The sequence below is a fragment of the Oncorhynchus mykiss genome, chromosome 9, assembly GCF_057628025.1.
Source record: "Oncorhynchus mykiss isolate SJ-2025 chromosome 9, ASM5762802v1, whole genome shotgun sequence".
Classification (NCBI taxonomy): domain Eukaryota; kingdom Metazoa; phylum Chordata; class Actinopteri; order Salmoniformes; family Salmonidae; genus Oncorhynchus; species Oncorhynchus mykiss.
Window position 1 is genome coordinate 19090550 of NC_143030.1, and position 24371 is coordinate 19114920.

Consider the following 24371-nt stretch of genomic DNA (forward strand, 5'->3'; position numbering starts at 1 on the left):
CAGCAGGAAAATAATCACACAGCAACAGCATATTATCATTTAGACATGTGTAGGGTTTGATATCACTTTTCATCACAGAAAATCAAGTCAAATTTCAGAAAGGGGGAAATTAAACTTCAAAAGCCTTTTTAAACCTCAAATACACAACTTTTAAAAGTCCTGCATTGCAGGAAAGTTCCCCTGCAACAGGGTGATCAAATTAAGATCCTACATTTGTACACAGACCCACTACTACAAAATAAATGAACATGCATACATAATGCTTCTTAGATATTCATGACCATGTGGGCCAGCAGAGTTGGCGAGAAATCCTGCAACCCAGCTACAGAAAAATAAATCACACGGACAGTCTGTCCATTCTCTAGTTTTATTCAATGCCTTTTAAATAATATTCATCTATACTTTGTTGAAGTGGGTCTTTGACCATTCATTCTCAAATAATAACAAGTCACGATATAATACAAGTGCCGTTCGAGGATGAGACATCATACAGCGTCAGTCACATACTGTATCAGTCAACAGAACAGTGTATGGCTCACTGGTGCACACACACACACTGCCCTGCTCATGGCCTCTCCAGGGTGCACCATACAGCTGTCTGAACACAAAGGCAAACTGCTGAGCCTAAACCCATTGAGACAGTATCAAAACATACAAATCATAACACTTCAACATAAGTCAAAAATATGGTTTTTACAACTGACTGTCAGGGAAGGAGCCATGGACCCCCACGATAGGAGGATATCAGAACACACATAACCCAGGGGATTGGTCCAATACCAAAGCCGTGTATACATTTAAATATGGCTCTGACCAATACGTGTTGCCATGCTGAGGGAAAGTATTGCCATTGATTCTTTATGAATCAGTCAGTCTACAAGCCTGCATCTGCTGTAGGAAACAGTGGGATCGCCGCTCACTCCTTTACAGTCAGTACAGCGTTATTAGGTTCTAGGTGTTGACTATATTATTACGATCATTACCGCCTCAGTCCAGCAGAGGGCGCCATACCATCACTTATAGGCAACCAGCACAGCAGTGCATCCACACCAGCAGCTTTACCTCCCATGTCACCGTCTGAGTAAGAATGGAATGAAGTAGCCCCTTAGGCACTGATCTAAGGTCAGTTTAGAGTCTCTCTCCTAAGAAAAACAGTTGGGATTTGGTGTATCTGATCCTAGATCTGTGGTTAGGGGCATTCTGTATCTATGTTTGCGCCCCAGGCAGGGCTAGGCCAGGCTCTGGGTTGGTAGGCGAGGACGGTCGCCCCTTAGGACCTTTATAGAGCAGCCCTCGGTTGGCTCCCGTACTGTCCCTGTTCAGGTTCTTATAGGGGTTCCTGTGAGGGGGTGCGCGGAAACACAGCGAGGGGAACCGGAGCCCCGCCAGGCAACAACCAGAACACGAGATAACCTCCTCTTGCTCCAGAGAGGGAGCGGAACCGTTACCGGTGCCGTTACCGGAGCTGAACGGCGAGCCCCCTATGGGCCCCCCAGGAGTGGAGTGGTACCCATTGGTGCCCCCCCATCCTAGGTGGGGCAAGGGTGGGGGGGGCAAGCAGGGAGGGTCATTAGATATGGGGGGAACATTACCCCAGCCATTGGTGAATGTAGGGGGGGTGGGTGTGGAGGGTTTGGAATAAGGCAGGAGTGTAGGTTGAGTGCCATCTAGAGTGTCGGGGGAGCTGGTGCAGTCCATGGGTTCTTCCTCCAGGCTGCTTGTGTCCACTTCCTCCTCATCACATAGCAGGTCTAATGACAGCAGCTCTGGGTCGAGAGGAAGCCCGGAGTCATTGGCAGTGAGGCCCTCGCTGCTCTTCCTCCTCTCCACATCCTCTTCGACCACGAACTCAGACTCAAAGGTAAACCTCTCTCCTACGATTTCCCTCTCCTTCTCTCCATTCCTCTCATTACTATCAGTACCTAGGTCTGTTTTCTCTGCACTTTTGTCTTTGGTGGTGGGGGGCAGGAGATCTGGAGGAGGGGTGCAGGGTAGGGACAGGCAGCGTCTATGGAGCCTTCCTCGGGGCATACCCCCACCCCCCGCTCTGTCAGAGGGGGTGGTACAGGGGTCCAGAGGTTGGGGTAAGGTGAACGTTAAAGAGATGACTGACTTGCTGGGCGTGTCAAACAGTTTGATCTTGCCTCCGTTAAGGTCTTCTCGCAGGGAGAAGGGGTTGACACGGGTGGGAGGGGCCAGAGTGGGGAGCATGACTGGAGAGAGCATGTCTGATTTGCTGCGGCAGAGGCGGGGGTCACCAGGGAGACAGAGGGACCGTCTTCGCAGCAGGCTGAGATCTGGAGAAAGAGATGCTGAAAGAGAGATTCAAGAAAAAATATATATAATCACACATGGCTAGTAATGCGCCTTAGAAATGGCATATATAAAATTGAATAAATGTGTCCTACACCTATCGATTGCACTAAATGTAAAAGTCTTTCTATACTCAACAAAAATATACATGCAACAACTTCAATATTTTACTGAGTCACAGTGCAGTCAAATAAATTCATTAGGTCCTAATTTATGAATTTAATGCGACAGGGCAGGGGTGCAGGCAAGGGTAGCCTCAGAGGGCATAGGCCCAGCCACTGGGGAGCCGGGCCCAGCCAATCAATGTTTTCCCCCCAAAAAGTGCTTTATTACAGCCTGAAATAGTTATGTTTTATCAGATGCCTGGGTGGCTGGTCTCATAAAATCCCTCTGGTAAAGAAGTTTTGTTCAGTATATAGAACATTCCTAGACGTCCCTGTGCTAGTCCCCATCCCACCGTGCTGAATTGAAAAAAGTACCACTTTCTTATTCATTTTCATCATGACTGATGATAAATATTGAGCAGCATTTATTCTTAGACACCAGAAAAACAGACCCCCCCCCCCCCCCAGCTCATAACCAACAGCTGGGTCTTAATGACTCCTGTCTGAACACAGTTGTGTTTTGGAAAACCCTTTCAGACTGACCTCCCTGTGCTCCATACCCTCCAGGACAGACACACACACCCGTTGGTGCAGCTTCATCTTTCTGAGTCCTCTCCGTTGCTCTTCCCTCCAGCTCTTTTACGATCGCTGAGAACGATGGACGACGCTTTGGATCCATCTGAGAGCGAGAGATGGACAGACAGAGCAGATGAGCAAAATATATATATATATGTATATATATCGGCTGAATGTCAACTCTCGCGCTCTCCCTCGGCTGAATGTCAACTCTCGCGCTCTCCCTCTCCCCCGGCTGAATGTCAACTCTCTCAACTCAAGAGTCATAGTACGAAGGAGAAGGAAAAAGGGGTAACAATAAAATGAGAGAAAAGGTAGAAGATTTGCGTGTGTGTGTGCGAGTGTCTTGGTGCGCGCGTGTGAGAGAGAGCGAGTGTCTTGGTGCGCGCGTGTGTGTGAGAGCGAGTGTCTTGGTGCGCGCGTGTGTGTGAGAGCGAGTGTCTTGGTGCGCGCGTGTGTGTGAGAGCGAGTGTCTTGGTGCGCGCGTGTGTGTGAGAGCGAGTGTCTTGGTGCGCGTGTGTGTGAGAGCGAGTGTCTTGGTGCGCGTGTGTGTGAGAGCGAGTGTCTTGGTGCGCGTGTGTGTGAGAGCGAGTGTCTTGGTGCGCGTGTGTGTGAGAGCGAGTGTCTTGGTGCGCGTGTGTGTGAGAGCGAGTGTCTTGGTGCGCGTGTGTGTGAGAGCGAGTGTCTTGGTGCGCGTGTGTGTGAGAGCGAGTGTCTTGGTGCGCGTGTGTGTGAGAGCGAGTGTCTTGGTGCGCGTGTGTGTGAGAGCGAGTGTCTTGGTGCGCGTGTGTGTGAGAGCGAGTGTCTTGGTGCGCGTGTGTGTGAGAGCGAGTGTCTTGGTGCGCGTGTGTGTGAGAGCGAGTGTCTTGGTGCGCGTGTGTGTGAGAGCGAGTGTCTTGGTGCGCGTGTGTGTGAGAGCGAGTGTCTTGGTGCGCGTGTGTGTGAGAGCGAGTGTCTTGGTGCGCGTGTGTGTGAGAGCGAGTGTCTTGGTGCGCGTGTGTGTGAGAGCGAGTGTCTTGGTGCGCGTGTGTGTGAGAGCGAGTGTCTTGGTGCGCGTGTGTGTGAGAGCGAGTGTCTTGGTGCGCGTGTGTGTGAGAGCGAGTGTCTTGGTGCGCGTGTGTGTGAGAGCGAGTGTCTTGGTGCGCGTGTGTGTGAGAGCGAGTGTCTTGGTGCGCGTGTGTGTGAGAGCGAGTGTCTTGGTGCGCGTGTGTGTGAGAGCGAGTGTCTTGGTGCGCGTGTGTGTGAGAGCGAGTGTCTTGGTGCGCGTGTGTGTGAGAGCGAGTGTCTTGGTGCGCGTGTGTGTGAGAGCGAGTGTCTTGGTGCGCGTGTGTGTGAGAGCGAGTGTCTTGGTGCGCGTGTGTGTGAGAGCGAGTGTCTTGGTGCGCGTGTGTGTGAGAGCGAGTGTCTTGGTGCGCGTGTGTGTGAGAGCGAGTGTCTTGGTGCGCGTGTGTGTGAGAGCGAGTGTCTTGGTGCGCGTGTGTGTGAGAGCGAGTGTCTTGGTGCGCGTGTGTGTGAGAGCGAGTGTCTTGGTGCGCGTGTGTGTGAGAGCGAGTGTCTTGGTGCGCGTGTGTGTGAGAGCGAGTGTCTTGGTGCGCGTGTGTGTGAGAGCGAGTGTCTTGGTGCGCGTGTGTGTGAGAGCGAGTGTCTTGGTGCGCGTGTGTGTGAGAGCGAGTGTCTTGGTGCGCGTGTGTGTGAGAGCGAGTGTCTTGGTGCGCGTGTGTGTGAGAGCGAGTGTCTTGGTGCGCGTGTGTGTGAGAGCGAGTGTCTTGGTGCGCGTGTGTGTGTGTGTGAGAGCGAGTGTCTTGGTGCGCGTGTGTGTGAGAGCGAGTGTCTTGGTGCGCGTGTGTGTCTTACGTGGCAGCAGGTGACAGCCAGGTTCAGGAAGTCAGGGGGACAGTCTCCCACCATGTGCTGAAACGTCTCTATGTCCAGACCAAAGTCCTACAGAGGGAAAAGAGCGTCACACACTGATCAACGACATCACTCAGTGAAAGAGCCCTAGAGAGACTCCAACAGGAGCTCTGATTTGCTGTACTACCTTCAGTCCCTAATTTACACAATAGAACAGAAGAGGACCCCGTCTGCGACTTCAATGAAAGGACGGTGACTTACTGCCTGATGGGAGCTGTTAAACTGCAGCTTCATACAATGAAAGGACTGTGACTTACTGCCTGATGGGAGCTGTTAAACTGCAGCTTCATTCAATGAAAGGACTGTGACTTACTGCCTGGTTGGAGCTGTTAAACTGCAGCTTCATACAATGAAAGGACTGTGACTTACTGCCTGGTTGGAGCTGTTAAACTGCAGCTTCATACAATGAAAGGACTGTGACTTACTGCCTGGTTGGAGCTGTTAAACTGCAGCTTCATACAATGAAAGGACTGTGACTTACTGCCTGATGGGAGCTGTTAAACTGCAGCTTCATACAATGAAAGGACTGTGACTTACTGCCTGGTTGGAGCTGTTAAACTGCAGCTTCATACAATGAAAGGACTGTGACTTACTGCCTGGTTGGAGCTGTTAAACTGCAGCTTCATACAATGAAAGGACTGTGACTTACTGCCTGATGGGAGCTGTTAAACTGCAGTTTCATACAATGAAAGGACTGACTTACTGCCTGATGGGAGCTGTTAAACTGCAGCTTCATACAATGAAAGGACTGTGACTTACTGCCTGGTTGGAGCTGTTAAACTGCAGCTTCATACAATGAAATGACTGTGACTTACTGCCTGGTTGGAGCTGTTAAACTGCAGCTTCATACAATGAAAGGACTGTGACTTACTGCCTGGTTGGAGCTGTTAAACTGCTGCGGCCAGGAGGAGACGTTCAGTCTACGTCACATCATACCATATTGTGAACCCTGATTGTGTGCTAGTGTGTTGGGGTGTGTGCGCGTTGTGTTCAAACCTCTGTGCGGGGGAGGACATCAGGGTCGGCCTGTATCCTAGCGATGACCTCACACAGGATGATCCCATACGCAAAGACATCCACTTTCTCGTTGTAGACCTCTCCTCGCAGTACTTCCGGTGCCATCCAGTAGGGGGAGCCCACCACAGCCAGAGGCTCCTGGTCGGACTCTTCACTGTGGACAGAGAGAGGAAGACAGGCCTGGACATTATTACAGGCGGTGAAGTTGCCTTTAGATGTTGGTCTAGGGTCGGCTTTGCATTTTCCCCACTAATGGGACTGGAGGGGGGGGGGGGGGGGGATCTGATCCTAGACCTGAACATAGGGGGAAACCCCAGAGCCATTATTTACAGCTCCAGCTCACAGACTTCAGCTCGCTTCATCGCGCTCTAGTTCAGTTACAACCATCCCAAAAGGAAAGTTTACATGGGGTAAATCTATTGTGTGTAAAGGCATAAAGGGGCAGACAAACACAAGTGACTGCAAGGCGCATGCTCTGAACATCACCCCCCGGCAGTCACTTCCTCTCTGTGCTATTTCCATCTCACTAAACCATGATATTGCATAAGTAGTGAGGGAAGTGATGGGAGCTGAGAAAGAGGAGAGCTCCCAGTGTAAACCCTATTTGGGGAAGTGGAGGGAGAAAGGGAGGGAGAGCACGAGAGAGAGTTGACATTCAGCCGGGGAGAGGGAGAGCGAGGAGAGAGAGTTGACATTCAGCCGGGGAGAGGGAGAGCGCGAGAGAGAGTTGACATTCAGCCGGGGAGAGGGAGAGCACGAGAGAGAGTTGACATTCAGCCGGGGAGAGGGGGAGCGAGGAGAGAGAGTTGACATTCAGCCGGGGAGAGGGAGAGCACGAGAGAGAGAGATGACATTCAGCCGGGGAGAGGGGGAGCGAGGAGAGACTAAGTGTGCTTGAATAGTTTGACCATATTTGGAAAGCTTTCCTAAACTCCATCTCTGTTTCTCTCCCACTCTCTGACAAACAGAGCTAGAGTGCACATACACACGTTGACAAATTCAGAATTAGAGGAAGGTCATCAACATACAGCAGACATTGCATTCTCTGGTTCGTAATTTTACTGTTTTGTCAAGTCAGTTTCCTTCGACCTAAAAGCACCGTAAATAAACAAAAACATGTTGTGATGCATCAACGTGGCTGTACAAAAACAAATACACAAGGTAAACACTGGGGTGACTGTAGACAAACGACAGGAAGTGATGCGCGCACACACACACACAGGTTAACGCGACAGCTGCTTCCTCTCAGACAGTGTTTACAAAAAGGATACAGACCCATTTACCAGACCAGGGGGGGAATGTGTGTGTCCAGCTGATATTTAATCTGTGCCCACTATGGGCAACTTCTAAATAATTAGCAGGACACCAACTTGTCAACAGGAAGAAGCCGAGAGGATTAAAACAGGCTGGAGCGATGAATACAACACATGAGGTGTCAATGTTAGAATTATAAACCAGTTATATCTGGAGTTGGTGTATGTGTGCCTCTCGCTCTCAATCCGGCCAGATTAAATATTGACACCATCGCAGTAAGTCAACGAACGATGTACCCCCCCCCCCCCTGAAACAGGGGCTTAAATCACACATAGTTCCACATAGCTGGAAAACCACAACTTCTTCAGGGGGAAGTGTGTCTCACATTCTTTGGAAAATGGGACTCTGCTTTAGTGTGATGAATGATTCATTTTTTAGACCCAAGACAGTGATAAGGTCAGTTTGTGTTTTTTATGTACACATTATAGTGAGGAATGGGGAAAAGGAAGCTGAGCATAGAGCCTACAGGCAACTTCTATCTGGGGTTTCAGTGACTGACTGAAAGATTGATGGGCAGAGCCAAAGAGAGCGAGCGAGCGTGAGCTATCAAGATAGAGAGCGTGAGAAAGAAAGAGGAAGGTAGAGCAACCATTCAGGTGTGTTATCTAATCAGTTTGTGTTGATAGACGGATGATGAATAAACTCCACTGACCTGTACTCTGGTATTTTCTCTGCCAGGCCAAAGTCCCCCACCACGGCCGTACACTGGCCACTGGCCCAACGCACCAGGCAGTTCTACAGGACAGAACCAGAAAGACGGCGGTCAGGACCCGTATTCACAAAGAGTCTCAGAGTAAGAGTGCTGATCTAGGATCAGGTCACTCCTGTCCATGTAGTCTTATTCATTATGATCCAGAAGGTAAAAATGATCCTAGATAAGCACTCTTACTCCGACAAGCTTTATGAATATGGGCCCTGATAAATCCATTTATAGTTAACTGTGTACTTGAGTACGCACTATTTAGTGTTAAGGAGTGTATGCATGTGTAGCGTGCCACCTGTGTGCCTGCCAAAGTATGTACAATTACCGACAGGTGTGTATCCGTATAAGTGAGTGTACCTTCGCGTGCGTGCGTGCGTGTGTGTGTGTACCTTGGATGTGAGGTCTCTATGGAAGATGCCTCTGCTGTGGAGGTACTGCAGGCCCCTAGCGATGTCTAGAGACAGGCCCATCCTGACTGACCACGACAGGTACTGGTCACTGTCCAGCAGCTGCTCAAGGTTACCCCCGTTGATGTACTGGAAGTAACCATGACAACCACAGACAAGCGTCAATCAAAAAGAGGCGACTGTGCTGTAACCATGACGAACGACAGGTTTCCCTAACCTTTACCACAGGTGACTCTCCACTGAGATAAAATAGATATTTTTTGCAAGACAGGTACAGGTCACTGTGCGTCAACCTAGACGACATCGAATCAAACCCTTGTTTAAAAGAGGAGATCTTACCTCTGTTAATGCATGGAGCTGTCCCTCATTAACACATACCCCTACAAACCTGGGACAGGAGACAGGAAGATGATTAGGTAAACATAATAGGTGGGGGGGGGGGGGGGGGGGGGGTTTAAAATGTATATACTGAGGGATTTCCCCTGCAGACCAAAGCATTGATGGATATGGACAGAGTGTGTGTTTTCATAAAAGCAGAACACAGACCTGAGTATGTTGGGGTGAGACAGGCGGTTCATCAGTTGGACCTCCCTCAGCATGTTAGCTCTGTTACTGGCCATGGTGTTCATCTTCAGAGCCATCACCCGCCCACTGATACGGTGCTGCACCTGCACAGAGAGAACCATCACTAAGGTCAGACACCGGCCTGTTACGGACTTGACAACCAGCGTTAGAGAAAGGAAACCATTGGACAAGCAGTGAACATCAACTGTACTGTGTGTGTCTAGCCCCCCCACCAAGGGTCCTAGACTGGCATGTCTAGCTAAGCTGGGTGCTTTGGTGGAGAGTGTCTGGTGGTCACCATGGTGACGTGGCGTCTCATCCCCTATATCCTTGAGTGTGTTCGGAGGGGCTTGGACTCCTGCCCATCTCCCTCTAACTAAGACCATATACCCACTAATACCCACTAAGTAGTCCAACAGTCCAATTAGTACTGGGAGGGTGTACATGTCATGTTTGTAGGTATGAGAGAGTGAGTGTGACACATCTAGTGGTGGTGTGTGAAGAGAACAGAGAGCGTGGTTACATCAGTGCGACAGTGGCCTAGTAGATATGAGTTGGCCAGCAGATCAGTGGAGTGATGGGAAATCTAGAGTTTATTAATGGATCTATTAAAACAGACAGTCTGGCCTCGATCTTAAATCAAGGCTACAGCATACAGTCAACCAGTGACCATTAGGTCCATCCTACTCTGAACTGCAGTCCGAGATGGGGCGTGGGTACACACACACATACAGAGTGGCCGCTGCTGTATTGAGGCAATCAGTGCCTTTACACATTTATGACCACACTTCCAGTAAGAGCTAGTGCCGTCTAACGATTAGCTCTATGGTTCGTTCCCCGATCTAATTTATTAGATCTGGCTATAGGATTTAACGACATTAGTATTGCTGTACTACAGGCCAGGCCGCCCCTCTACCAGGTAGAGGCTGTGCCGCCGCCCCTCTACCAGGTAGAGGCTGTGCCGCCGCCCCTCTACCAGGTAGAGGCTGTGCCGCCGCCCCTCTACCAGGTAGAGGCTGTGCCGCCGCCCCTCTACCAGGTAGAGGCTGTGCCGCCGCCCCTCTACCAGGTAGAGGCTGTGCCGCCGCCCCTCTACCAGGTAGAGGCTGTGCCGCCGCCCCTCTAGGTTTAGGCCAGGGATGGGCAACTCCAGATCTCGAGGGCCTGATTGGTGTCACAGTTTTGCCCCTGCTAACAAACCAGAGTCCAATAAATCACCAAATCCCGATCTTCAGTTTAGAATCCAGTTTGATTAACTTATGGCTGCAGGGGCAGTATTGAGTAGCTTGGATGAAAGGTGCCCAGAGTAAACGATCTGCTCCTCAGTCCCAGTTGCTAATATAATGCATATTATTATTAGTATTGGCTAGAAAACACTCTGGAGTTTCTAAAACTGTTTGAATGATGTCTGAGTATAACAGAACTCATATGGCAGGCAAAAACCTGAGAAGAAATCCAAACAGGAAGTGGGAAATCTGAGGTTGGTCGATTTTCAACCCAACCCCTACTGAATACAGAGTGGGATATGGATAAAGTTGCACTTCCTAGGGCTTCCACTAGATGTCAACTGTCTTTAGAAACTTGAATAAGGCTTCTACTGTGTTGTGGAGCCAGATGGGAGTGCTTTGAGTCAGTGGTCTGGCAGAGAGCCAGGTCATGCACATTTCACATGATAGTGACCTGCGTTCCATGGCTTCTCTAAAGACATAGAAATTCTCCAGATGGAACTTTATTGAATATTTATGATAACATCCTAAAGATTGATTCTATACTTAGTTTGACAAGTTTCTTCGATCTGTAATACAACTTTTTGAAGTTTTCGTCTGACGTTCGGATGGACCTGCACGAGCTTTTGGATTTGTGTACTAAACGCGCTAACAAAAGTAGCTACTTGGACATAAATAAATGGACATTATCAAACAAATCAAGCATTTATTGTGGAACTAGGATTCCTGGGAGTGCATTCTGATGAAGATCGTCAAAGGTAAGGGAATATTTATGTGATTTCTGTTGATTCCAACATGGCGGGTAATTTTATTTATTTTCTGAGATTGCATGGTTTGCTTTTTCCGTAAAGTTTTTTCAAAATCTGACACAGCAGTTGCATTAAGGAGAGGTATATCTATATTTCCATGTCTAACAATTGTATTTATCGACATTTATAATGAGTATTTCTGTATGATGTGGCTCTCTGCAATATCACCAGATGTTTTTGGAACTAGTGAACGTTCCAATGTATACTGAGATTTTTTAAATATAAATATGAACTTTATCAAACAAAACACACATGTATTTTGTAACATGAAGTCCTATGAGTGTCATCTGTTGAATATCAAAGGTTAGTGATTAATTGTATCTCTATTTGTGCATTTTGTGACTCCTCTCTTTGGCTGGAAAAATGGCTGAATTCTGTGACTCGGCAGTGACCTAACAATCATTTGTGGTGCTTTCGCTGTAAAGCCTATTTGAAATCGGACACTGTGATGGGATTAACAACAAGATTATCTTTAAAACTGTATAAAATGCATGTATGTTTGAGGAATTTTAATTATGAGATTTGTTTTGAATTTGGCGCCCTGCACTTTCACTGGCTGTTGTCATATCGATCCCATTAACGGGATTGTAGCCCTAAGAAGTTTAATCAGCTGTGGTTACTAGGGATGGAGAAAAAGTGAGACACAATCAAGCCCTCGAGGACTGGAGTTTCCCACCCCTTGTCTAGGCCATCTGCTTTGTCCCGTCCACATGCAGAATTTCAGCTCAAATAAACAAGTGCACAGTAATCATGGATACAGGCCGTTGCCCAGTGGCCACAAGCAAAAATAGTCCTGCCATGGCAATGTGGTGTGAGAGTCTACCTCAGGTAGGTAGGTAGGTAGGTAGGTAGGTAGGTAGGTAGGGGTGTGTGTGGTGTCAGTGCTCCAGTCACAGCTAAACAGTGAGTAGCTGTGATATCAGCATTCTAGTGACAGGAACATGGAGATGCCCAATAAATCTTACTCTGAGATCTATTTGGCTAAAATCAACATTTTCTTGGTGACCTGGAGATAAGACCAGGGGATTCATGTGGGGTTGGTTGCTGAACAAAGTCTGCAATAAACAGGCAGGGAGGACCTGTCTGTCTTCCTGTGTCGTCTTTAACTTGTTGAGTGTAGGGGGCAGTATTTTCATTTTTGGTTAAAAAACGTACCCATTTGAAACGGCCTATTTCTCAGCCCCAGAAACTAAGATATGCATACAATTGTCAGATTAGGATAGAAAACACTCAAAAGTTTCCAAAAATGTAAAAATATTGTCTGAGTATAACATAACTAATATTGCAGGTGAAAGAAAGCCTGAGGAAAATCCAATCAGGAAGTGCCTCTTATTTTGAAACCTCTGTGTTCCTATGCATGCCTATCCTCCATTTAAAGGGATATCCACTAGATTCCTTTTTCTATAGCTTCCCTAAGGTGTCACCAGACTTTAGACATAGTTTCAGGCTTTTATGTTGAAAAATGAGCGTGAAGGATCACATTGCGTAAGTGGATAGGTGGGGGCTCTCAGAGTGAGTTTTGCGCAACTGAGTAAAGCGGCCATTGTTTCTCCCGCTGTTATTGAAAAACCTACAAACCCGGTTGATATATTATCGAATATATATTTTAAAAACAACTTGAGGATTGATTATAAAAAACGTTTGACATGTTTCTGTGGACATTCTGGATATTATTTGGAATATACTGCGTCTGCGTTGTTGTGACCGCTCTTTCCTGTGGATTTCTGAACATAATGCGACAAACAAACGTAGGTATTTTGGGTATAAAAATAATCTTCATGGAACAAAAGGAACATTTGTTGTGTAACTGGGAGTCTCGTGAGTGAAAACATCCGAAGAACAAAAGGTCAACGATTTTTTGATTGCTTTTCGTGACCTAGCTACTAAATGCTTAGTGTACATAATGTTATGTTATGCTATTGATAAACTTAAACGCTTGGATTGCTTTCGCTGTAAAACATAATTTCAAAATCTGAGACGACAGGTGGATTAACAAAAGGCTAAGCTGTGTTTTGCAATATTGCACTTGTGATTTAATGAATATTTTTTGTAATATTATTTGACTGTGGCGCTATGCTATTCAGCGGTTGCTGATGACAATTATCCCAGTACCGGGATGGGTAGCATCATGAAGTTAAATAGAACACGATCCACTGTCTAAACCAGGAGCTGACTGTCTTCCTGGGTAGTCTTTAAATAGAACACGATCCACTGTCTAAACCAGGAGCTGACTGTCTTCCTGGGTAGTCTTTAAATAGAACACGATCCACTGTCTAAACCAGGAGCTGACTGTCTTCCTGGGTAGTCTTTAAATAGAACACGATCCACTGTCTAAACCAGGAGCTGACTGTCTTCCTGGGTAGTCTTTAAATAGAACACGATCCACTGTCTAAACCAGGAGCTGACTGTCTTCCTGGGTAGTCTTTAAATAGAACACGATCCACTGTCTAAACCAGGAGCTGACTGTCTTCCTGGGTAGTCTTTAAATAGAACATGATCCACTGTCTAAACTCTAGACCAGGACCTGATACACTCCGCACCATTTAGTGTTTTGCACAACATTGGTAGTGAGTGCCTCACACACACCGCAACTCCAGTATCTAATGCTATGACAGCCCTTCCCCACTCTTGCGGTGTGTGTGTGGTAAGCCTAGCAGGAGCAAGTAAGAGCATGCAGCTTCAGGACATCAAAAGAAGCCCCCTCTCTCTTCTGCTCCCCAGTAGAAACATTTCCCTCTATGCCTTTCCTCCTCCCCCTCTCTGGGCTGACTCACTGGACCTTCAGTCACACCTCCACAACCACCTGGATCGTGTTCATTAGGGCGCACCATAGCAAAATGTTTTGGAACAGAAGATTTGTCCAGGTAGTCACTCACTCCCTGTTGAAGTCAGTTGTGTCCCAGTTTGGTACGAAATGAACACATCCCTAGTCCGTTTATTTACCTACTGTAATGCCGAGGGTGGGGCCAGGGTGCTGGGGCGTAGCAGGGACAACAGAACGTGGAGACACAGAGCACAGGGAAATGGAAAGAACAGTCAAATATGTGCGAGTGCATTTAAATACCAAGTAGGTGCACATGCATTTAAATACCAAGTAGGTGCGCATGCATTTAAATACCAAGCAGGTGCGCATGCATTTAAATACCAAGCTGGTGCATGTGAGCTCATGTGGAACATAAACAAAGGAACACACACACACACACACACACACATCTTGATTGACAGGAACACAAGCTTTGACTAGAGGGGAGAAATAATAGAAGCAGGGAAAAGTGCTAGCTAAGTCACACCTCCTCCTCCAAACCCCAGCCAATGAACAGCCTGACTGACTCATGTCACTCATTGTAACAGATCACAAACACATGGGTGACAGTCGAGGATGGATAGGTGTGTGATGCTAGGTCTGTCTGGGTAAAATAAATCACTGCTGAGTTTGCACAGAGGAGATTACCGACTCAGACAGAGGAGGGTGTGAGTGAGTGTGGGTATGTGCATGTCACATAGAATGTGTTTATGTGAGCGAGTATATATATATATATAGAGTAGTTTCTCAGGACGGCTGTTTTGGAAAAGGGCAAACTTTCCACAACTGAACTCTCCTCTGATAAAACTCTGTTCAGTTTTGACAACAGGACCCTGGAGGAGAGCACTTAATCCAGCCTGTCAATCAAACACACAGATTTCCTCACATGAGCGCACAGACGCACATTCATTCAAACGCTGTCCGAGTGAGTCATCTCCTCTGTGCAAATGCAGTAGTGATTTTGCCCCGACAGTTCTAGCATCATCAGTGACCTCAGGGGTTGAAAGAAGGCGAGTGAGAGAAATGTATCAAGAATGAAGATATACAACACAGAATGTACCACAGAAGGCTTGCAAAGAGAATGTGAAGCAAGAAAATAAATAGGCCAAAAAATTCAAGAGATAAGAATGAACTGTTGTTGCAGATCAATCTGTGGCAGTAAATGGAGAGCAGATATATATATATATATATAATATTACCAATATGATCATGTTGACATTTGAAGCATTTAGCTAAGAAAACTTCATTAAAACAGTAATGTAATTACTATTAATTGTATTATATTTCCGTGGCCAAAACAATGATGATCTGAACAAGGAAGTACCAGGACTCCTGCCTGCCTGTACAGGAAGTAACAGGCAGGTCGGTCTAGGGAGCTCTCAAGAAGATAAAAAGCAGAACCTGAAGGATTAGTCTTGACACGCGCACCCCTCCTCATATTGCACAATGGCAGCGTTGAGGTATGAATACCTGCCTGACGGCTGTGAGGAAAGCATCCATTGATCCAGAGTGTGTGTGTGTGTGACAAAGAAGGTGCTGAATAACACTAGAGATGGCAGGATGCCAAGAGTTTTGTGCAGCTCTGTTTATAATCCAGCATCAAGACTCAACGCTTCAGAGGGTGTGTGAACAGAGTGGCGAGGATCATTTATGGCTCTATTACCACACAGTCTGTCATGTCATCTGAACATTATAACAGTTAGATTGGAACTCCATGTAATTGCTGCGGTAAAAAGAATTTGCATTCATATGCAGTTATCAAAGGGCAGGTTGCTCAATCAAGAGGCATCTTTACAGCTGGCACTTTTAAACCCCAAGTCATTTGCATGCTCACTGCCCAGTCAAAAGGGCAACATGGCTGGGAGGAGTGATCCGAGTGTGTGATACAGTAGGACCTTGACTCAACCTCCTAGTCTAATGAGAGGTCTAGGATAACATTTTCCTTAACTTAACTATATGGTTAACTGTGCTAACAAAGTCCCAGAACAGGGGCCCGAGTGTGAGATTCCAGACCTCGTTACCTTAACCATGATTCTTATGGTCATGGTTAACTGGACTCAGTTGTTGACAGTATACCTAGGGCCCAGAGTTTTTCCTGACCAGGAAATACTACAGGAACCTAGTTTATATGCTATAATGTACACTGGGAGTTTTCCCAGGTCAGGACACGTTTAAGAAAAACTCCTGGCCCAATCTTATGAACATTACAATGCTCTGTGAAACAGGAGCAGGACTAGATGAAGTTGACACTATTGCTTGTTGCTCATAGAGCTCTGAGCTATGTAGGGAATGGGGCAGTGGTTCCCAAACTTGGGGTTGGGACCCCATGTGCGGTCCCCTCAAATTGAAATGGGGTTACCTAAGAAAATGTGTAATCTTATCAAACAAAATGTTTCCCTTCAAATGGGTACGGCATACAACCTTTAAGTATCAACTAATGACCCCTTACACTAGTAGAATGGGGTCTAACCCCATGAAGTTCTGGAAAACGACCTGGAAGACCTGGAGAATAAACCCTCCTCACAGCTGCCCATGGCCCTTAATGGTGATGTGGTTGTTACTGACAAGAAGCACATGGCTGAGCTCTTTAAATCACCACATTAAGTCAGGATTCCCATTTGACTCAGCCATGCCTCCTTGCCCGTCCTACATTTCCTCATCTCCCACCCCTTCTAATGCGACTATTCTTGATGCTTCTCCCTCTTTTTCCCCTGCCCTTCAACACAGTTTCTCCCTGCAGGCAGTCACTGAGTCAGAGGTGCTAAAGGAGCTCCTGAAACTTGACCACCAAAAAACATCTGGGTCAGATGGTTTAGACCCTTTCTTCTTTAAGGTTGCTGTCCCCATCATCGCAAAGCCTGTCTGTCCTTTCTGGGGAGATTCCCATTGCTTGGAAGGCAGCCACAGTTTGTCCTTTATTTAAAAGGGGGAGATCAAGCTGAACCGAATTGTTACAAGCCAATTTCTATTTTGCCCTGTTTATCAAAAGTGTTGGAAAAACTTGTCAATAATTAACTGACTGGCTTTCTTGATGTCTATAGTATTCTCCCAGGTATGCAATCTGGTTTCCGCTCAGGTTATGGATGTGTCACTGCAACCTTAAAAAGGTCCTCAATGTCACCATTGCCCTTGACTCTAAGCAATGTTGTGCTGCTATTTGTATTGCCTTGGCCAAAGCTTTAGATACAGTCTGGTTTGCTAACAACGTCTCTCAAAGAGTGCAGTGTATAAAGTCAGAAAATCTGCTGTCTCAGCCACTGCCTGTCACCAAGGGAGTACCCCAAGGCTCAATCCTAGGCCCCACGCTCTTCTCAATTTACGTCAACATAGCTCAGGCAGTAGGAAGCTCTCATCCATTTATATGCAGATACAGTCTTATACTCAGCTGGCCCCTCCACAGATGTTGTGTTAAATACTCTACAACAAAGCTTTGTCCAACAAGCTTTCTCTACCTGGAACCTTGTTCTGAACACCACCAAAACAAAGGTCATGTGGTTTGGTACGAAGAATGCCCCTCTCCCCACAGGTGTTATTACTACCTCTGAGGGTTTAGAGCTTGAGGTAGTCATCTCATACAAGTACTTGGGAGTATGGCTAGACAGTACACTGTCCTCTCAGCACATATCAAAGCTGCAGGCTAAAGTTAAATCTAGACTTGGTTTCCTCTATCATAATCACTCCTCTTTCACCCCAGCTGCCAAACTAACCCTGATTCAGATGGCCATCCTACCCATGCTAGATTACAGAGACGTCATTTATAGATCGGCAGGTAAGGGCGCTCTCGTACGGCTAGATGTTCTTTCCCATTTGGCCATCAGATTTGCCACCAATGCTCCTTATAGGACAGATCACTGCACTCTATACTCATCTGTAAACTGGTCATCTCTGTATACCTGTCAAAAGACCCACTGGTTGATGCTTATTTATAAAACCCTCATAGGTCTCACTCCCCCCTATCTGAGATATCTACTGCAGCCCTCATTCTCCACATACAACACCTGTTCTGCCAGTCACATTCTGTTAAAGGTCCCCAAAGCACACACATCACTGGGTCGCTCCTCTTTTCAGTTCGCTGCAGCTAGTGACTGGAACGAGCTGCAACAAACACTCAAACTGGACAGTTTTATCTTAATCTCTTCATTTAAAGACTCAATCATGGACACTTACAGACACTTGTGGCTGCTTTGTATGATGTGTTGTCTGTGATGTATTGTTAACAGCCCTGTGTGCTGTTGTCTGTGCCCAATAATGTTTGTACCATGTTTTTGTGCTGCTACCATGTTGTGTTGTCATGTGTTGCTGCCTTGCTATGTTGTCGTCTTAGGTCTCTATTTAGTGTCGTCTCTTCTTGTGATGTGTTTTGTCCTATATTTATATTGTATTTATTTTTTTAATCCCAGGCCCCCCGTCCCCACAGGAGGCCTTTTGCCTTCTGGTAGGCCATCATCGTAAATAAGAATGTTCTTAACTGACTGGCCTAGTTAAATAAAATAGAATGCGGGTTCATGTCATTGTGTCTGGACAGCCGGCGGGACCTAAAATTGAGTGAATATGAGCACAGCAACCAGGGGATATAATTTCTCCAAGTTATGTCCCCTGCATATTCTAGTGTCAATTTAGGGTTGTGTAAAGTAAAAAGATTGGGAACCCCTGGAACAGGGTGTCATTTTGGGACACAGACCAGGCTGAACCCCCTGGACTTTCTCCTCATGCAGTTCAGGGGCAATTTCACATTAACGGAATGAGGCGGAGACTCAGATTTTGCACTTAGAAAATAGGTCAAACAAAGAAATTGCAAAGTTAAAAACCATACAACTACGCAAAAGGACGACTTCATTGTCACATTTAGTTTGAAATAAAACACATTTACTTCTACAGTGCAGATTCAAAGTTTAGGAACTGAATGATTGACTGCTTTGCTGTTTGCAATCTGTTAACAAACTTTGCATATGCTCAAGTAATGGAGAATTGCTCAGTGGAAATGGTTAAATTAGCAGTCCCTCCTGGATTTGACAGGGATTTGTGATATTTTTAGGCTTAAATGCTTGATTTTGCTGCAGCAATTCCGTACTTTTTTTTTATGGCAATATGCAATGACTGTCACATTTTTTACATGTGGGTTGATTTAACCATATTACGCAGCTAATGTGCAAGTGATAGGTTGAAAATGTGAGCCCTCTTTGTAACGCAGTGATGGATCAGTTTTAAGCAATAATATTGCGTTGATTTGACCGTTTAATGCAGAAACCGTGTGGTGATTGGTCAAATTTGTAAACCAGCCTTCGCATAACATGTAGGGAATGGACGTGAAGTAGTCCTTGTGCATAGAGTCATAACGTTTGTTTTAAAGTCATTGGCTTTTGTTTGACAGATTTTGAAGTGCAAAATCAGCATCCTTCTGTTCTCGTGAAATTGCCCTTTGAGTAGGGCTAACATCTATCTCTGCCTACAGACCGACAGGCCAGGAACCGGTATCACTTTCACACCAAAACACTGTCCCTTCCCTGTAATGTGGGCTATAGGGTTGGGGTCAATTCAATTTTAATGCAAGTGAATTCACAAAAAAAAACAAATTCCTTTTCCGAATTGTCCTCCTTGAAAAGCATTGGATCTTCAGTGTAATTCCTGAATTGACTGGAATGGAAATGAACCCAAACCTGGTGAGCCACAGACACAGTTCTGGTGCGGGTCAATGTGGTGTTGTGGTCACCAGCAGCAAAATCATCATCAAGCCCATCACCATGTAAGCGTAAGCCTACCTTATCTAACTCCTTGAGTGTCAGGTATTTAGAAGCTTCTTGTTTTCTACATAAGATTATTTTATTTAAAAAATATATTTAAAAAAAAACGTTTCTGGAAAATGTCCTTCCAAAGAAGGTCCCTAAACTTAAGCCACCTCCACACACACACACACAGTAAAGGCCAACTAGCCACTAGTTTACAAGACCTAGATTATGTCCCAAATGGCACCCCATTCCTTATTTAGTAAACTACTTCTGACCAAAGCCTTATGGGGGCCCTGGTCAAAGGTAATACACTAAATAGGATGCCATTTGGTACCAAGATATTGTTACCCGATGCATCAGGTAAGAATGCATGGTCATCATGTTTCATGCTTGGTGCCAATGATGACCTTAACAGGGATGCTCAGATGCCCAAACGGAGTTAGGTTGGCCATCTCATCCCACACTGTTTTGCATAAAACCTAGACTTGCTAAAACAAGTCAATATGCCGAGTTAGTCTGGACACGTATTTAAAGTGTCTCACAGTAGGAATGCTGATCTATGATTTAAAGTGTCTCACAGTAGGAGTGCTGATCTAGGATCAGGACCTTTTCTCCATATTAATTACGATCAAGTAAAAACGGATCCTTAATCAGCACTCTTACTCTAAGACGCTTTATGAATAGGCTACAGGACAGGCCCTGAGTTCCAAACTCTTACATGTAATTTATAGGTAATTTACCTTGAACACTTCTGAGAAGAAGCCCGAGCCAATCTTCTCGCAGATGAAGTCATCTATCCGGGCCAGGCTGGACACAGCGCTGCGCAGTGCCCGGTAGGACGAGGGCCTGATCCGGTTCGGCCCGTGTACCGCGTGGATGGGTGGCTCCGCCGCCTCCTGACACCGGTCCGGCTCGACTCGCTCCATCTCGGTTATCCCGGGACTGCGACCTGCACGCAGTTTAAAATCCAACGTTTCTGTTTACATTTCTCATGTCCTCCGCAGCAGCGCGACGGTCCCGTGAAACGGATGAGCTTCACACTGGATGCTGAATTTCAGAACGAGGGTGAAAGACCGATTAATATCGCTGCCGAAATCCCATCGAACTCTAACGCAAAACACTGCCGTCTGTGTCCTCAAGTTCGGGTATTTCTTCCTCAGACTTTAGTTTCTACACAGCTTCCTTCCATCATGCCGCATCCGGCAGAGGTTGTGCGCGGTGTGTTTGATTCCGTGACTGTAAATATTTAGGCAGGCTATCCCCTCGTTCTCTCCCTCTACCCAATGCTGTAACTGCGCACTCAGGCTGCAGCAGTCAAAATCAGCTTCCTCTGGTCTGCATACGTATGCAGCGAAAAGGGCTCCTATTCTGCACCAATTGAAACCGGGTTTCCAGTGCGTATTTGTTGACAGAACGCGAAGCAGACAGACTCGCCGTTCGATGAGGAAATGAGAACAGAATTCCCTGTAAAATAGAAAACGAGGGTGTTATCTGTGGCTAACCGGTTATATGTGTAGCATAGACCTACTTATCGGTGACTGGTCTGTCCTGATACAGGTCATGGAAGCAGTTAGCCCTTGACCATGACTCGGTTTCATTACACTACACATAAGGGTCGTTGGACAAAGGAGTATTCTGTACGGGGAGGTCTGTTATGAGCCCCGACCCTTGGTCTGAACATTAACACGCATCGCTTGCGGTAAGGTTTTTGGAAACATAAGGACCATGTGTCATATTAGTGAGAAATAATTTGGAAAAAACAAAAGAGTAGATTGATATACACCTTCCTAAGGATAGGGTAAAGGTTCCCACACGGCCACATTTCCATGTTACAGCGCTTGTTTACGGATAACTGACAGAAGACAGAGTGGACAACCTGTGCCAATTTGCCATCTGCGCCGCTGAACACCTGTGTGTCAAGGGAAGACAGATGCCAAACTGTTGACAGGGAAAAATACTGTCAGCTGCAACTGTTAAAACAGTGTACAGTAAAAGTGTGTATTTTGCATTTATGGAATTATTTGTGTTATGTGAAAGAGGGCTGTGTGTTTCTAAAACCGTACCGCAATTGAGACTCAATTCACGTTTATATGGAGTATTTGTCTGTTTTGTCTTTCAGAGCCAATTCGCCTTTAAACAAAACATTTAAGGTCCTTGGACTATATGAAGTAACATTAGGCTACTTTAGTCCATTATTGGGATAGAAAGTAGTGCGATATCGCATCATCATTGTAGACACTTTACATAGACTACAGAACTGATCTAGGCCTAACCTGAGCCAATCGCACAGGCGATTAAAGGCTAGGAGCCTATTCAAATGTACAGTATTTTGATTAATCACTCGATAGAAACGAGACTGACAGGCTGTACAAACACAAGCAAATATTCAGGTTGAAAACAAACAACCGATAGACGGGGCGGCGGGAGCTTGATGCTGTCGGTAAACAGTGAGCGAGCATATTCGTGAGAGACCTTCGGCCACCGTCAGTTTGACTGCGAGTCGTAAATTATAAATGCTGGGCTGAGTTGTGGGGGTTTGCCAGTCTCCCACACAATTCGTTATACACTAAATATAAGCCTACACTATTTCAAAATTGAAAATAATGACAAAAACACTATATAGGGGAGGAATCATGCGCAACTTCGCAAAAATCATGGACGCGACTTACCTGCAATTGATCAAATCTACAGGTAGCCTAGCCTACTGTAACCTCAGCCTCAAGTGCCCTTAACCGACCGAGGTGTTTGGTTACCGGGCCTCTTATTTGACTAATTAATCAGCCTTGTCTACCGTCCCGCTGCAGCACGGTTCTCGTTTTACGTCCCCTTGCCTCCATTTGTCTTAGCTCTGCAGTGCACCGAGGAAAAAAAGTGCGACTTTTAGTGTGGATTCTTATTGGAGGAGAAGATACTGGGCGGGGCCCTACGTCATCACCTTCAGAAACTTCACTTGCCGGGGCTTTCAAATTCAAAAAATAAAAAATTCAGCAAGTCAAAGTAAACACACTTTGCCTGTCATAGTGCGCAGTATATCCTACAGTAGTCTATGCAATCAAATTAAATAAAACAAATGTATTTCATTAAGACCATGTTACATCTGCAGTTGTCACAGAGTGGTTTACAGATAGCCAACCTACCCAGCCAAAAATCCCAAAGAACAAGCAATGCAGAGGCAGAAGCACAGTGGCCAGGGAAAAACTCCACAGAAGACAGAAACTTAGGAAAGATACCTAGAGAGGAACCAGGCTCAGAGGGGTGGCCAGTCCTCTGTAGGCCTGTCTGGTTCAGTGACACTCCACATAGCCTAACCAGACAACTGACTCTGAACATCGAGGAACAGAGCTCAGCATTGGACCTAAGTGCCACCCTGTGATAAATCGCTTCTTACTGTAGACCCATCTCACACCACATACCGACATAGTTCACATTATAACATGCTGTGGCCACATTTGGCCCTTGGCAACACGTTGTGCCATTCAGTACCCATTGTGCCATTCAGTCCCCACTGCAACATCAGAATAGGCAGTAGGCTCCACATTGCATCATTTATCAATTTGTTTATTGGTTCTTTTAATCCACACATACTCTACAGTGACTATGCCTGAAACATAATACTCAAGTCACACCATTGTTGTAGATAGTGACATATTCCATGTATTATTCAGGACTGCTGTTCACTTATTTATTGAGCCTAAAATGTTATTTATTTTGACAACAGGACAGTCTCACAATAGAACTGACTGTGCTTTCCTCCTAAATGGCACCCCGTTTCCTACATCATGATTTCCCAAACTCTGTCCTGGGTCAACATCCTAATGGTGGAACCAGCTTCCCCCTAGAAGATATGACAGCAGAGTCCCTGCCCATCTTCCGAAAACATCTGAAACCCAACCTCTTCAAACAGTATCTTAAATAATCCAGCTCCTCACCTTGACCCCCCCCCCCCCATTATAAAAAACGAATAATAATTAACCAGCATTTGCACTTGACCCACTCCCCTTCTGCTCTGAATCTACTGATAGCTACATTAATGAGGAAAAATGTACTTTCTATGCCTGTAATATGTGGTTGTCCCACCTAGTTATCTTAAGATGAATGCACTAACTGTAAGTCGCTTTGGAAAAGAACATCCGCTAAATGACTAAAATGTATATGTAAAATGTAAATAACCAAGTCATCATTTAAATGTGATTATTTGAATCAGCTGTGTAGTGCTAGGGCAAGAAACTAAACATGTACCCAGGGGAGGGTCCCAGGACCTAGTTTGGGAAACCTTGCCCTACATAATGCACTAGCCTACTTTAGACCAGAGCCCTATAGAGATAGGCTACTACATAGGGAAAATGGTGTCATTTGGGACAGCTTGTGTGATATGGACAGGCGGTGATTGTGTTGACCTCACACAGTAGAGAGCCACGGTTCTTTATCCAAACAAATACGCATGGGAGATCATTTGGCTACTACAGTATGTCTAGGTCATTGATTCTGTTGTCTATATCAGGGCTCTCCAACCCTGTTCCTGGAGAGCTACCATCCTGTAGGTTTTCACTCCAGCCCTGGTCCTGGAGAGCTACTGTCCTGTAGGTTTTCACTCCAACCCCGTTCCTGGAGAGCTACCCCCCTGTAGGTATTCACTCCAACCCTGTTCCTGGAGAGCTACCGTCCTGTAAGTTTTCACTCCAACCCAGTTACTGGAGAACTACCCTCCTGTAGGTTTTCGATCCGACCCTAATGTAGCACACCTGATTCTAATTAGCTAGTTGATAAGCTGAATAATTTTAGTTACAACTGGGTTTGGAGCTCTTCAGGAACAGGGTCGGACAGCCCTGGTCTATATGCTTCGGACACATAGACTATTCTTGTTCTCATAAACCAAGGGAATTCAACTCTTACCCTAC

General features: G+C 46.1%; 1 protein-coding gene across 4 annotated transcripts; it reads right to left on the reverse strand.

Annotated features, from left to right (window-relative positions):
* Positions 1-353: 353 nt before the first annotated feature.
* Positions 354-22371, reverse strand: LOC110531616 (testis associated actin remodelling kinase 1). Of its 4 annotated transcripts, none has more exons than XM_036987441.2 (10): positions 22143-22371; positions 20214-20937; positions 8892-9013; positions 8685-8733; positions 8328-8474; positions 7888-7970; positions 5901-6075; positions 4848-4934; positions 2961-3096; positions 354-2312 (listed from the first exon to the last, which is right to left on the reverse strand). In XM_036987441.2, exons 2-10 carry the CDS (start codon positions 20397-20399, stop codon positions 1207-1209), a joined length of 2091 nt encoding a protein of 696 aa, XP_036843336.2. In that variant the 5' UTR covers positions 20400-20937; positions 22143-22371; the 3' UTR covers positions 354-1206. The 4 variants fall into 4 exon arrangements, with proteins under 4 accessions (XP_036843336.2, XP_036843338.2, XP_036843337.2 ...); XM_036987443.2 differs by having other exon boundaries at positions 20214-20422; positions 22143-22348; XM_036987442.2 differs by having other exon boundaries at positions 20214-20520; positions 22143-22348.
* Between the last annotated feature and the right edge of the window lie 2000 nt (positions 22372-24371).

What these genes read in the sequence shown, in the direction of transcription:
- LOC110531616 (XM_036987441.2), bottom strand. Translation starts at nt 20,399, where the DNA reads ATGGAGCGAGTCGAGCCGGACCGGTGTCAGGAGGCGGCGGAGCCACCC. An exon ending in TCTCACCCCAACATACTCAG is followed by an intron (nt 8,734 to 8,891) that starts GTCTGTGTTCTG and finishes CTCCTGTCCCAG; the next exon opens with GTTTGTAGGGGTATGTGTTA. An exon ending in ATAGAGACCTCACATCCAAG is followed by an intron (nt 7,971 to 8,327) that starts GTACACACACAC and finishes TCTGTCCTGTAG; the next exon opens with AACTGCCTGGTGCGTTGGGC.